The following is a 14,497-nucleotide window of genomic DNA, read 5'->3' as shown; positions in this document are numbered from 1 at the left end:
AATGTGTTGTATGTGAAGCAAACAATATGCAAACAAGGTGAATTTCAACCAGACTCTAAAATGTGATGCGTATTTACTAAATAAAATGAAGCATAGCAGGTTGAGATGCTGACATGCGTTTCGTAGTTACAGCTCAGGAATTCATTTATTTGGATTTGTAAAGCGCACTACAGTCCACGGGCATCGAGGCGCTGTTTCAGGAAGAGGTCGTAGTTACAGGTGAAGGGCCTATTAGGGTGAAGCAGCACATGGACATAGGTGATTGTGAATACATACATCCAAATTAGCCTAGAAGGGTAATAGATCATGGAAAAGAATAGCATACAACGTGTTCATGATGCATAATATGACAGAATGCGCATCTACCCTACCTGTGCATCACATGTATGTATTGGATGTGATCCTATCGCTTTTGCATTAAGTGTTGCCTAGTATTTATATCCGGCCTCAAAATGATTATGTAACACTTGGGAATGAAGATACTTCCCAGTAATCCGAAGCCGGAAGATAAGATGGCAAAAATCTCCACGGCCACCATGTACTTCCCCTGCGTGCTCAGGTAAGCCGGGATGAAGGAGACCCAGACGGCCAGGAACACAAGCATACTGAAGGTCAGGAACTTGGCCTCGTTAAAGCTCTGGGGCAAATTACGAGCATGAAATGCAACCACAAAGCTGACACTGGCCAACAATCCCAGATATCCCAATAACAAGTAGAAGAAAAGAACAGAGCCCTCATCACACTGGAGGATAGTGGTGTCTCCCATCTGTATCTTCACTGGGAAGGGGGGGTCAAAAAGCAACCAGGCCATGCATATGATTATTGGAACCAATGAACATACAAGGACCACCCCATAGGTCACTCTGGGTCCCAGCCACCTTGAAGAGCGCCTGCTGGGGTCCCGGGCGTTAAATGCTATAATCACAGTTATGGTTTTTGCCAAAACAGTGGAAACGCTGATGGAAAAGATGATACCAAAGGCATTTTGCCGGAGCATGCAGGTCACCCTCAGGGGATGGCCAATGAAGGTGAAGGAGGAGAGGAAGCAGAGCATGAGGGCGATGAGGAGCAGGTAGCTCAGTCCTCGGTTGTTGGCTTTGACGATTGGTGTGTTCTGGTACCTCCTGAAGACGCAGAGAATAAAAAGGGTGATTAAGAAGAGTATGATGGCAAAGCATGACAGAGCAGCCCCTATAGGTTCTTCAAGGGAGAGGAACTGTGGTGTTGTTATGTCGCACTGGCTCCGCCCTTCATTTGGCCACTGGTCTTCGGGACAAGGCCAGCAGTCGGTTGAATCTAGAAGAATATTGAGCAAAAATGTAATCCTCCAGATAAAAGAAAGTGACTTAGAAGAGCATTGTATGAAGTCTAAATAAAGATATTATATTATGAGTCATTTTTACAAAGCAATGCTCTGTCTCAGGTGCAGGGTTCCTGCAAATGTTTTACTCGGTTATGTCTTGATCCTCGAAAAGAACACACACATATACAAGACACTATTTAAACACAGTGTGTCTGATGTACAAAAGCTGTACCACAAAGTCCACCAGAAACTGTGACACCATGCTGCTGGAAGAAACACATCCCTTTCCATTATAGCCTATGGCACCTTTTTCACCAGCTTGGGGCTATGTATTTGGCACTTTAACTTCTCTGCTGAGGCAATAGGGTTTGCCTCCCTTCTTTTGCCGAGAGATGAGCTATAAGAGAGCCCGATCCATTCCCTCCTCAGAACATCTCAAGTCCTGCTCTGGGCCTGCTCCTCCTCAGAGCCAAGCCAAGTGCAGGGTTCTCTTCTTACCAAAGGCTTGATTTATTCTGGTCGGTTATCTCAACCTTTACCCCTGCTTGGGGCAAGCATGTCCTCTCATTACTTCTTGATATTTCTAGCCACCTGCACTTTCTCAATATCTTTGCCTTAGGATCACAACCTGATCTCCTCTTGATGTCGCCAACCAACACCCTCAAGATGACTTCTTCAAACCTCGTTCTGCCTCAAACAAAACCTCCCCCAGAAGAATGTAACCAGCCTTCTCCTACTGCCTCAAATACGCCTCCTACACACATTGCCAACCAATCTCCTCCTTCTGCCACCATCCAACCTCTTCCTGATGACTCACCAATCTCCTCCTTCTGTCACCACACAACCTCTTCCAGATGACTCAACCAATCTCCTCTTTCTACCACCACCCAACCTCTTCCAAATGACTCAACCAATCTCCTCCTTCTGCCACCACCTAACCTCTTCCAGATGACTCAACCAAACTCCTCCTTCTGCCTCAAACCAACTTTCCTCAGATGACTTCTACCAACCTCCCTTTTCTGTCTCAAACCAACCTCCTCCAGATGAACAAGGTCATCCTTCTGTCTAAATCGAACTTCCTCCAGATGAGTTTTCTCCCTCCCAAATCTCCAAACTCTTTTCTTGTACACATTTCCACCAAACTCCATCCTCGCTGCCCAACTCACACCAAGATGCAGCTATTGGATCTTCCTGAAGGCACCTATTCTGCCTGATTGTGACCCTGGACATACATAGCCCTGTACCCCTCCTCAGAGGTTGGGCTTTTAGTGATAGTCTGGGCGTGTACATGTGAATTAGTGTTCAGGTGTGATTAGATGCACTTAATTCATTCACTTGTGCCGACTTTAGAACTTTGGAGTCGAACCAAGCCTTTAAGACAGATCTGCCATTTTGGATTTTCCTTTTGTGAACTGTGGGGATGCAGGGATGTTTCATACCTTCCAGAGCATGTTCCAGTCTGTCAGCCTACCTGTGTTTGTGCACCGTGGGAGAGTGAACAGATGATGAGCAAAGAGAAAGCACTTCTGATTGTGGTGCTGCTTCCCTGTGCACCATCAGTGTCAGGTGCGGGTGTGCACAGCGAGTTTAATGTGAAAATGTGGTGCACCTCTGGTATCTGAGCAGGCCCGATGAAAACGTGCTGTGAGGAAATGTGCTTTTCTGATGTCTGGGTGGGTGTTTACTGCTGGCGTTGTTCAATTCTCTTGAAGGGACACCATTTGCAATCCAGGAATGCATAAAGTAGTTCTCTTTTGGAATGGGTAGAATGTTGGAAATTGAAAAAATTCAAACTTTGCATGCCATACCACTGAATTTGGGGTGGACACATCATCATCGTCATTTCTGTCACTTTTGTAAATTGCTACAAATATTACAATAAAAAATGTAAACCTTGTAATTATACGTTTTTAGGGGATTGTGTTATAATGTCTGTGTCCAATGAACTGTGCGGGTTTTAGATTTCTCTGTACAGGGCAACCAATCATTTTTGGGGGGATGCCTTTGTAACGGTATAATGGGGAGTATATTAACTGTTGCAAACTGTATATAATATGTGTTCTTTGTGTGTTTCAGAAAGACCAGGGTTAGTTTGACTCTTAGATGTCATTTAAGTCCCCTCCCGGTCGTCTGTACAATAAACTTGTTTTATGGACAAAAGGCACACTTACTAATTCTAGAGGTGGGCTAATTTTGGTAAAGGGGTGGAGCTCAGGGTCCACGCCTACAAGAGCATTACCGTCCTGATTACATATTCTTTAAGCTGCTGCGTTTTGGTGCTATACTACTTATAGGGACACTGTCCTTAGAAGGTCTCATGTGGCGGCCAACTGCCCTAGTGCAGGGACTAGGTGTGGTTGAACGAGAGGTTCTGACTATGCAATCCTGGGCGCATCATCCACCAGGTCGGGGAGGCACGTGCCCCCCCCCCTTTATCACCCCATTGGATGTTCCCAGAATTTGGGAACAGGTGTACACCCAGCATAAGTAATGTGAAAGTGCAGAGCCATGTGAGACACTGCAGGTTATATCGTGAGAGGTGACACAATTGCAAAAATGGGAGTGCATGAATTTCACTGGATATATTCTGATGCAAAGTTCAGTAGGGGTCACCTGAGTAATGCCAGGAGATAGTGATGGTAAGGAAACCAGGGTTCAAGAGACTCACTCTCTAGGTGGCAAGCATTGCCAGCCCTCCTGGGAAGTTTCCATACTGATTTCTCTGAGAGGTGCTCCAATATGTGTGTGGATGTCGAGTTCCTAAAGATTTGTGAGGAGAATAGGAGTGGGAAAAACTGGGCCCCAAAGTGTCTTACTCTGTGTAGGCTGTGTGGGGTGGAGGTGCTTTGATGTCTGTGGGTAGAATGTGGTTCAAGTGCCTGCTTGGAGAGGGGCATTTAAGTTCCATGAGTTCTTATTGCTGGTAGGGGTCAATTTCTAAAAAAAGTATTTCCATAGTGTGTGTGGGTGGATGCACATTTATGTCTCTGGATAGAATGCAGCTGGAACGCCTGGGTGGGAAGTGGTGTCTAGGTCCCACTGGTTCTCTCGCTGCTGGTGGTATTTGCAAGCTAAGTTTGTTCACTATACTCCTACTCAAACTCTTCGTTCCCAATCCGCTCCTCTCCTAGTTGTCCCCCGGTTTAGGTGCGCTCGCACTGGCAGGCACGCCTTCTCTGTTGTGGCAGCAAAGGCTTGGAATAAACTTCCTCTTGACCTTCGAAAGACTGTTGACCACCTCCTCTTTCGATGGGCATTAAAAACACTGCTATTTAGAACTTTCTTCTGTTGTTCTCTACTATCCTAGTTCTTCAGAGCGCCATGATGCTCTCGGGCGTGCGTGCGCTTTTCAAATTCTACTAACATAACATAACATAACATAACATAACATAACATAACATAGGGTCCATTTCTGAACTATGGGTGTCTCTAAAAGCATTCTATTGAAGTGTGTGTGGAAGGGGGCACATTGATGTCTCTGGATAGAATGCAGCTGGAGTGCCTGGGTGGGATGTGGTGTCTCGGTCCCACCATTCTCTCGCTGCTGATAGTGTCAATATGTGGACTATGGGTGTCTCTAGAGGCACTCTATTGAAGTGTATGTGTGGGTGGAGGCACATTGATGTCTCTGGATAGAATGTAGCTGGAGTGCCTGGGTGGGGAGTGGTGTCTAGGTCCCACTGGTTCTCTTGCTGATGGTTGTGTCAATTTCTGGACTATGGGTGTCTCTAGGGGCACTCTATTGAAAGTGTGTGTGGGTAGTGCCTTCATGTCTCTGGGGAGAATGCTAGTGAGGTGCCTGCATCCTTCAGATTCACACTCCGGGTGGGATTCACAGAGATATGAAGTTACCCCCATACTAGGAGTCAGCGGTTCCCCCAATGCTATTTGTCCTTTGCCTGCTGGGATTTACACTCCTGCATTTAACATGGGAAAAACAAACTATAAGATTTGGAATGACTCAGGCCAGCTGGAGAACCTGGGGGTTCTCATATAAGTGTGACGATAGGCTGGAGGGTTCCTTCAATGCAGCTCTGCCTGCCTCGACCTGTCTTTACTTTACCTACAATGCCCACATTGCTCAGCACCTCTGCCAACCTCTAATAAGGGACACAGAAGATAAGCAACATGGGTGGTCATCTGGTGCACTACTGTGTATCTCTGTGTGTTCACATGTGTGTGTGTGTTTACGTCTGTGCATGTGTGTGTGTATGTGAATTTCTGCGTGCATATGTGTATGTGATTTCGAGTGTGAGTGTGTGTGCATGTGATTTTCTGTGTGTGCATGTGATTTTCTGTATGTGTGTGTGTGAATGTTTCTGTCTGTTTTTGTGTTCCTCTGCCTATAAAGGAGAAAGGTAATTGAAAACATATGTGCAGCAAAAACGACAATTTTGCTTTTGAGGTACACACCACATAAGGGACTTGGGTGTCTATTTTGCTGAATAAAAGCAGGTGACAAGAACCATGTCATAGAAAAACTCTGGTGATTTGCATGGCATTGTAGAGTAGAAGTTTGATGAATATGCTGCAATGACCAACAATTCAGCCCCCCCATGAGCACTACATGCAAGCACCCACCATGCCCACAAGTGTCATGCTGCGCCATTGTGTTTGTACATCGGAGTGATACTGCAGGGGAGATACAATGTGTGTTTTTCTGTTTGGCTGCCTAGTGTGTCAACTGCAGAATCGCCATGGCATTTCTGAGTCTCTTTATGCTCGTTGATGTCCCTCTATAGTAGAACTCTTGAACGCAGCCTATGTTTACCTGCGTCCTTTCGGCGGGTTATCCAGCAATGTATGACCTTCTATTGGGCGGCTGGTTGTAAGGTAGGAGGCAGCATACACTCACCCGTCTTATTAGAAATCTCACCCGGTGGGCAGGGGACACAGTCGAAGCAGCAGTTGGGCTCCCCTTTCCTCTGAGACTGTCTGAATCCTGGGAGGCAGCTCTCACTGCAGAAGGACTTGGGAGCCTGATGTAGAGACAGCAAACTGAGTCAGAGGGAGGAATTGTCACAGAGGAGTACATCCATAACAAAGACAGAGAAAACACACACACACACACACACACCCACACACATAATGTATCTGCCGTAGGTCTGTTTCCACCCTTTATAATGTGTTATCTATTGTTTGATAGATGTAATTAGTTAAGAATCCCTCAAATTGAGTATTTTTTTAAGGCAATGGCCTGAATGGATATGAATTTAAAATGAACAATACAAGAATCCGAAGAAAAGAAAGAGAAAGGGAAATCTTAATGCACTTACTAACTCATTGTAGAAATAATGATACAACAGAGGAAAAGTAGATAGTATATATTATGGCAAGTTCCACTGTTCCCTCTAAGCTATGCACATGTGCGCTTGTCCAGCTTCCTTCTGGGTGCCGCTCAGAAGATTTTTAGTAGCGCACACAGGCAATTCTCACCTATGCAAACACATGTAATAAGGCACAAGCCACAGCAATTACCTGACATATGCTTACCCTGGAAAAAATGAGCTAATCATGATATTCTGGTCTAGCTCATTTACATTATCCTACTATGCAAGCATGACCTTACAAACCTAAAATCCCTAAAAACAGTTGCACTTATCAGTTGTATAATCTACCTAATGATATAAGGATGGGGTAAGATGCAAACAATCTTTTACGCTCTGCAAAATAATTGTGTACATGAAGATTCATGACGTTTTCTTAAAATGGACATATAATGGCGAGGCACTACACATGTTATGCTTGCTAAGTATTAAGGGTATGCAAATATTCTAGTGAGTATGTACTGCTAAGATTCCTCACTGTTTACAGTACCCTGTGAACTAGTATTGGAGGCTAACATAGGAGCCGGGAGGGGTACAGGTAGAAGGGCACAGGAAAACACTCCTTGTGGGTGATGAACAAATCAGTAACTCTCAATAACCAAGACAGTTGTTTTGGCAGTACAGTACAGTGAAGGAAATGTGTTTGTTTGCTAAAGGATAGGAAACTCTAGTAACAGTCTAGAGAACCGCACTTTCTGTTTCTTTCTATGCTCAGCTGTTGAGGACATTTCAATATAAACATGTGTTCTGCATTTATTGGCTCTGGCATCCCCCTGCATCTTGTTTAACTGATAACAATGAATTACAGAGGGATCCCTGGTTACAGAGGAAGGCACTGAAGCTGTTGTACCTCTGAGCATTGATGCCATTAACCTAAACGACATATATATATATATATGTGATTTTCTTCAACAGGGCTCTATAAGAAACCTCAGTAATGCTTTTGTTGAAATGTTGTCTAGGCTTTGTTGAGGAAGGGTGGGTAAAACTTTAGGCTGTATTATGTGTCCTGTCATTTTACTTCCTATGTCAGTGTTAAGAGCAAGGCTTTGATAATAATCTCCCTACTTGGAGTGAAATGATTTCTCAGGGAGTAAACAAGTAATTAGCTATGCCAATGGGGATAGCTTATGCTTATTAAAAGATTCATCTTGAGATTGGGTGGAAATAATAATAAAGTTCCTTCCTCTGACACTGCCCTGCAGGTCACTGATTCAAAAAAATATCTTGCATCTTTGTGGGTAGAATCCAGGGATTAGCTCAAAGTAATGTGGATAGTCAGCAGAAGCCAGGGATTAGCTCAAAGTAATGTGGATAGTAAGCAGAAGCCAGGGATTAGCTCAAAGTAATGTGGATAGTAAGCAGAAGCCAGGAAATTCTGATCATCATATTCTGTGGTGCAGTTATTCTCATGCAAATATCATCCTCACACAAATGATGAGAGGAATGTTCTCCTGGCCCTTGAATTACTTCATTAAAGTGGCACATGACCTCCTATTCATATGTTTTTTGACACATTCCTTTTAGTTGCCTTTATTCCATCTGCAAATATTGTATCCTGTCTGATTTTTTGATAGCCACATCAGTTATTATAAGCGATATTTGTTTTTTTTATAATACACATGCGTGTTTTTCTAGTGGTATAACGCACATATATTTTTCTTTACATGAGTACTTTTTCTAGCTACTGTGGGAGATCCTGAGGTATTGAACTGGTTGTTGAGTTCTCTTTATAATCATGTATAAAATATTTGTTTCTTTAGCCTATGTGTTTGGAAAAAGTGTTGTAAGATGCACATTTTATACAGATGTGTACAGATTTGCAGTGGTTGGGAATGGGGATTTCCTTTCACTAACTGCTCATGCACACAATGTGACTTACCTCATTAGTCAGTTTCACACATGGAAAATAAAGTGTGCACAAAAGGCAACTAGGTCCACACTTAGAGAGAAATAATTAGAGCGAACATCGGCAACCTCCTCCCCGGACCCCCAAAGACTTCCAATTGACTGACATCCCTTATTTGAGGACATCAACTGTCCCATCAAGTTCTGCACATATTTGGCTGAGATCTTCGGCCCTGACCATGAGCTGCTTTGCTCTGTAGCAGTACCCCTTTCTATTCTTTTCATTGAAAATGTGTGAGGCACCGTCACAAAAGGGATCTCCTGCCACTGGTCAATAATGCTTTTGAGATTGGTGTATTTCACCTGAACTGGATGCTCCCACTGTTTATGCAATATCATCATTTCACTGTGATTACTTACTACAATGCTGTCGCTGGTGGTGTTGTTGGGAAGGGGACACGGTCTTCCCACACCCCCAAGCGCTATAAAATAAGGCAAAGGCCATCATCGTTAATGTAAGTGACCAGGTGTCAGGGGGGTGCCCTTACAGGTGTCTACACAATCATATTATTGTAGATCTTGTAGGTGTAGTATACATGCAGGAATAGCAGCCATCTTCGATAATAGCAGCCATATTGTGGAACAAAGCTTAAAAATGGCACAGCAGTCAACACCCCAGGATTAGGCCGCAAACATTAGCAAAGGAAAAGGTTGCATCCCAAACACTGATGTGAAAGCCCAGAGCACTGACAAGAAAGCCCAGAACACTGATGAGAAAGCCCAGAGCACTGATGAGAAAGCCCAGAGCTACAAAGATCCATAAAACCCTCCATTGCCCTAAGATATTCCTTGGGCCAGAAAGTCCAAGGGTTCCCTAATGGAGCGTGTTACCTCCAACAGACCGCGAAAGACACGTGGAGAAGGCCAGATCACACAAGTGAAGATTGCATTGTGTTTCAAGGACACCAGCAATCTTCCCAGGTGAATCCCATAGTTGGGGAGGCGAGGCCAAGCCTGTGGTACTAACCTTGACTCATGAAATTGGAAATAGCAAAACAAGAAAGACGCGCACACAGCCGGTGAGTTGGCAAGGGACCTGAGAGACTGGTGTGTGTTAAAGCGAATGACGTAGAAACATTGTATCACAAGTGAAGGCTGCACGTGTCTGTGGATGAGATGTGAAGAAAGGCAGACCTGTGAATGAACTTTGAAGTAAAAGGCAGCTGTGAGATCAGTGATACTAAGTAACGCAGTGGTCCGGCGAAAGGTAGTAGCCCATTTGAAAGTCTCCATGAAAGCTACATTGTTTGTAATTATAACTCGGACAAACAGCAAAAGTGAATTAAGTGACAGTAAATGTGAACTTTGAGTCAAAGTGGTCCTGCAGTGGTCTATCAAGGAAGTCACGCACATTCGAAAGTCTTTGACATCCGAAAGGGGTCCGAGCTCGATTTAGGGAGACCCGGAGTACAATAAGCTTGGGGAAGGGAGCCCCCCGGCAAGTTTGTGTTGAACTGTGGCATGAGAGGTCTGAGCCCAGCAGAGGGGGACCTATGTAAACTGTGTGCTGTGAGGTATGAGCTATGCAGAGGGGGAGCTTTGTGAACTTTGCGTTGGAATACAATTTTGGAGGTCAAGAAAGAGAGTTTAAAGTGGAAGGCCAGGTGGGCCTCAATCCACTGTTTTGGAATTGCGTGTTAGAAATCGAGCCAGAGTTTGTCATTCTGTCTCGGGAGGATAGCTCAGGGGCAACGTGCTCACCTTGGAAGCATAACGACACGGAGCACCACAGGTTCGATCCCCAGGTCTGCAGTTAGAAACCTCTGGCTATTAAGCCTGTCATAAATAACCTATCATATCATATCCTGTCTACAAGAACAGTCTTACTCCTTGAGTTTTAATGTGAGGAGGAGAACTGGTTCAACTACCTTTATTCTTTTGAACACAGATTTCCTTTGCATACATTTCTCCTTTTTACACTTTTTGGTACATGAGATAGGGCAGGCATTAGGTTTTTGTGAGCATAGTCCATTTTGATTTGACACAGGACTGTTTTGTTTATCGTTTGATGGTCGAGACTACTCCCATCTTAGTTATAGGGCAAAGTAGGAGTTTCTCCGACCCCAACATTTTCAATAAAGGTTTTACAAATTGTATCCATTGTGTCAATGTCATACTTGTGATACCATGCCTTCCCTACAATAGAGATAGATGTGTTTTTTTTTTAGTTAGTAATATAATTGTTATTTAGTTGTCCGCTGAACAATGACGACTGCAACAGCGCCCACGTGGTGGATGATGGATGGACTGGGCTGGGACCAATGGCCTGGCATCCCCTATAGAGCAGGTGACCTATCTGTAGGGTCTCACCAACCAGCAGCGCAGGTTTTTACTGCATGTGATATGATATGATATGTCATTTATAACGCGCCTGTAGAAGTATTTCTAGGCATGACAAGACAAGGAAGGGAGGCCAGAAGGAGGACAAAACAACGATATTACTAGGCCTTGTGTCATTCAGATCACACAAGTGCAGATGATGTCACTGATGATGCTGTGGACCTTCTTAATGTGCTGCTCAGGCAGATTGTGCAGAATGTTCTTGGTGCTTTTTCCTTTTCAATGGAAATAAAACTTGTTATCCTGCAAGAGGTGTATTGGCCCTATTTCCCTAGTAGTTTGTATTTTTTATGGTGTGAGTGTTTGGAGGGCTTTCCTCCTTTTGGTGACCTGAACGTGATACCAGCGACCCCTGTGACGATGGAGGCTCCCAGGGCGCTTCTCTTAAGGGGCTGCACCCACATAGAGTGACCAGTCCCACGTGCGCAAACTAGGTGTGCAGGAGCCATTTTTACAGAATTCCTGTTTGCTCTTTGTTAGGCAGAATCACCTGCAGTACACTTTCGGAACACCACAAGCAATTAGGACTACACATGTAAGCACAATTTCACCTTTGGTACAATCTTGTACTACACAGTAAAGTGGTAGCGATGGCTGAGCAGCCAGACTTATCTCAAGAGTTTAAGTGAGCAGTAGAACAAGTTACACAAAGGACCAACCAATAGTGATTCAAGTAAACACTTACTCAAGGTTTCTTGGTAAAAGAATATACATGTATTTACTCAGTCAGTTAGAAAACATTACACTAGCATAAGCATCTCAATATCACACACTAATACACCACAAAAATCCAACCGGTAAGTAACTGAACAGGTTTAGCTCCAAAATGAAGTGGGGGCAAAATGGTTCTTCAGATACTTAGAAAAGGAGGGAAAAGACAAGGTTATAAGAATAGACAGCCCAAATACATTTATAGGCAGGGCAAAGGGTATCAGTTAAATACAACCAGCAACAGGCCTGGGCCAAAGTCAATGGTTCAGAGTCTTTTGTATAGGACAGTACAGTTCTGGTATAAAACGGTTAAGTCTTTGCCACAGATTTTTAAAGGATTTGGCTAGGCGAAAAGTTTGACGAATGTTTAGGGAAGGACAAGCATTCGTAGTTGAGGATTGTTTCACGCACTTTCTCGATGGCTGAAAAGATTTTCAGAGCGTGTTTGCACAGTACCTTGTCAATGAAGAAAGCTGTAGCTGAGGCAGTTGTTCCTGGCAGTTCGAGCAGATCACGCTGTTCCTGAGCCTCAGTCGTGGGGACAAGAAGGACCACGTCGGGAGGTTCCTGCACTGCCCAGAGAGCAAGACATCGGTTTAATGTGTGAGTGCCTTAAAGTCCACGAGCTGGTTTCCTTCCCTCTGGCTGTCTGGTTTCCAACAGCAGTCTGCTGAAAATTCGACCAGAATAGGATGGTGTCCAGGTGGTTTGCAAGTTGGTTGTTCCAACCAAACTCACGGGAAGAAGTTAACCTTGAAGGGCTACTCAGTCAATTGGAGTTTCAGGCGATTTGGACCTGCAGCAGGGCTTCACCAGTCGTCCAGGAGTTTCAGCAGTCCTCTTCCTTCAGCTCGTCTTCGGTTCTTTTGTTCCAGTGGTCGACTCTGCTTTCAAAAGTCCCAGAGATCTGCTTTTAAACAGTTTTACCCCATTCATTCCAGCCTGGCTGTCACACACCCAGCAGGGTGGCTGTCCTTGCCGGACAGTCAGCCAGCCAATCAAGCCAGAGTGCATTCAGGTCTCCTAGGAGACTAGGCACAGGGAGTTTCGGGCACCTCCCTCACATCCTGTCCACCCAAGACACCCTGACGCCAGAGGAGGGCTTCAGCACTGAAGCCCGCCAAAGGCCAGCGAACAAAGGGACCAAACCTGGTTTGGCGTGCAGAGCCAAACACAAGAAGGACTTTTCCTAAAAGAAATGGCGAAAAAAGATGACCAAAGTCTGTTTTTACAGATAGGTCTTGGGTGCCATATTGAAAAACATGGGTGAACCGATTTTTAGCTACCGTAGTTAGCGGTCATGAAAAATCACGGTAGTTGATCTAAACCACTGCCACCAGCCATTTAAAATAGGAAAAGGTAACATGTTACTGTTACATGAGTGTTGTGACTTAGGGGAAGCTAGGCAACCCCTCCAGCACTCTATAGGAAGATAGTGTGTGCTGGTTCAGTAAATTTAAAAAGACTAGTAAAGCCAATTTAACTTTACATGCTCTGGGAGACGGTAGTCAGTCCCAGAGAAGGTATTTAAACCTTGGGGAGTCTGAAAGACAACCCTGTGCCACTGTACTAAAGGTGCTGTGTGACACACAGAAAGAAAGGAGTTGTTTTAAAACTACATAACCAAAGAACGCAAAAGTAAAAAAGTAAAACACACACAAAATACATGGAAGAGTGGGAAAAAAGGCTCACACTCTTCCCAGGTAATACAATTAAATCCCAGAAATCCAGCAACGTTGCTGGGGGGTCTCAAAAGGTAAGGGAAATTAGCACATACTGAGAATTCTCCCTAACACTCTTTGAAGCAGGGCGCGACTCCGGGGAGAGTGCAGGCCATTATTGGAACGCTGTGATGGAGAAGCTCGGGTGAACACGCAGATGTAAGTACACACCTTGCGATGGATAACAATGAGGGGTAGAGTGTGTGGGGGAATGTGGTATGCATGAGTAAGAGAGGAGCGTGGTAAAGCTAAATAGCGAGATTTAGTTTTTATTATTTTTATTTTTTGTAGATTAAGAGGATTTGACAGAGGAAAAACCAGGAGTGTAGGGAACCTTTCTGAGCGAGGTAAGATGATGGCGCCATTTGTTTTTGCAACAAGGAGATAAAAGGAAAAATTAGGAGCTCTGTATAATTAGTGGGCTCGGTTGAAGTAGTGGTTGTTATTTTAGCTTGATGTTTTAGTGAATTACGATTTTTATGCACGAGGCGGAGGCCAGAGGTGGGCCTAACTTGGTTTGAGAGCACGTGGTGTATTAGCGTGTGTGAGTGCGGAAAGGGGGGAAGAGGGAGGTGTTCACAGGGGGCGACAGGGAGGCGGGGACAGTGGATTGGTAGAGACGTTGTGTAATTAAAGTGTACGCAGCACATATTTGTAAAGGTTGGGTTGTTGGGACACGCAACCTGCGAAAATGTGAGGGAGGACATCATTGGAATACATGTATAGTACATCTCCATTGTATAGGAACAAGATCGAAAAATATCACTGTTACGCTCACCTGGTCTGTGCGGGGACATTGGGGCACGGTTGCAGCCCTCCCTGGAAATGGCTTCCACTTGGCAGGCTTCCTCCATTTTGGTGGACCGTGTTCCTTCACTGGTCCATGTGCGTGGCAGACCAGACCGGCTGTGGCTGAACCACTCCTGAAGGTAAGTATCCTTTTAATAATGTCTTTCCGTGATTATTGTATGTATCCTTTTAATAATGACTTTCCTTGATTATTGTCTGTATCCTTTTATTAATGTCTTTCCTTGATTTTCTCCCAATATGTGATATGCGGCCCAGCGGTAGTTGTGGTGCAAGAAGCGAGGCCAAATGGGAAGAGAATGGAGTCCACGTTGTTCCAACAGATGGTGAGTATTGGATTAGGGTCAAGCGCGAGGATTTGTCTAAGCGCGACCTTAAGC

General features: G+C 44.6%; 1 protein-coding gene across 1 annotated transcript; it reads right to left on the bottom strand.

Annotated features, from left to right (window-relative positions):
- Positions 1-403: 403 nt before the first annotated feature.
- On the bottom strand, positions 404-14,164 carry LOC138480456 (vomeronasal type-2 receptor 26-like). The gene is made up of 2 exons (XM_069612240.1): positions 14,089-14,164; positions 404-1,296 (listed from the first exon to the last, which is right to left on the bottom strand). Exons 1-2 carry the CDS (start codon positions 14,162-14,164, stop codon positions 404-406), a joined length of 969 nt encoding a protein of 322 aa, XP_069468341.1.
- Positions 14,165-14,497: the final 333 nt, after the last annotated feature.

This window comes from Ambystoma mexicanum, chromosome 5p (genome assembly GCF_040938575.1).
Source record: "Ambystoma mexicanum isolate Mex_15411 chromosome 5p, UKY_AmexF1_1, whole genome shotgun sequence".
Taxonomy (NCBI): domain Eukaryota; kingdom Metazoa; phylum Chordata; class Amphibia; order Caudata; family Ambystomatidae; genus Ambystoma; species Ambystoma mexicanum.
This window is presented reverse-complemented; position numbering and strand designations above follow the sequence as displayed.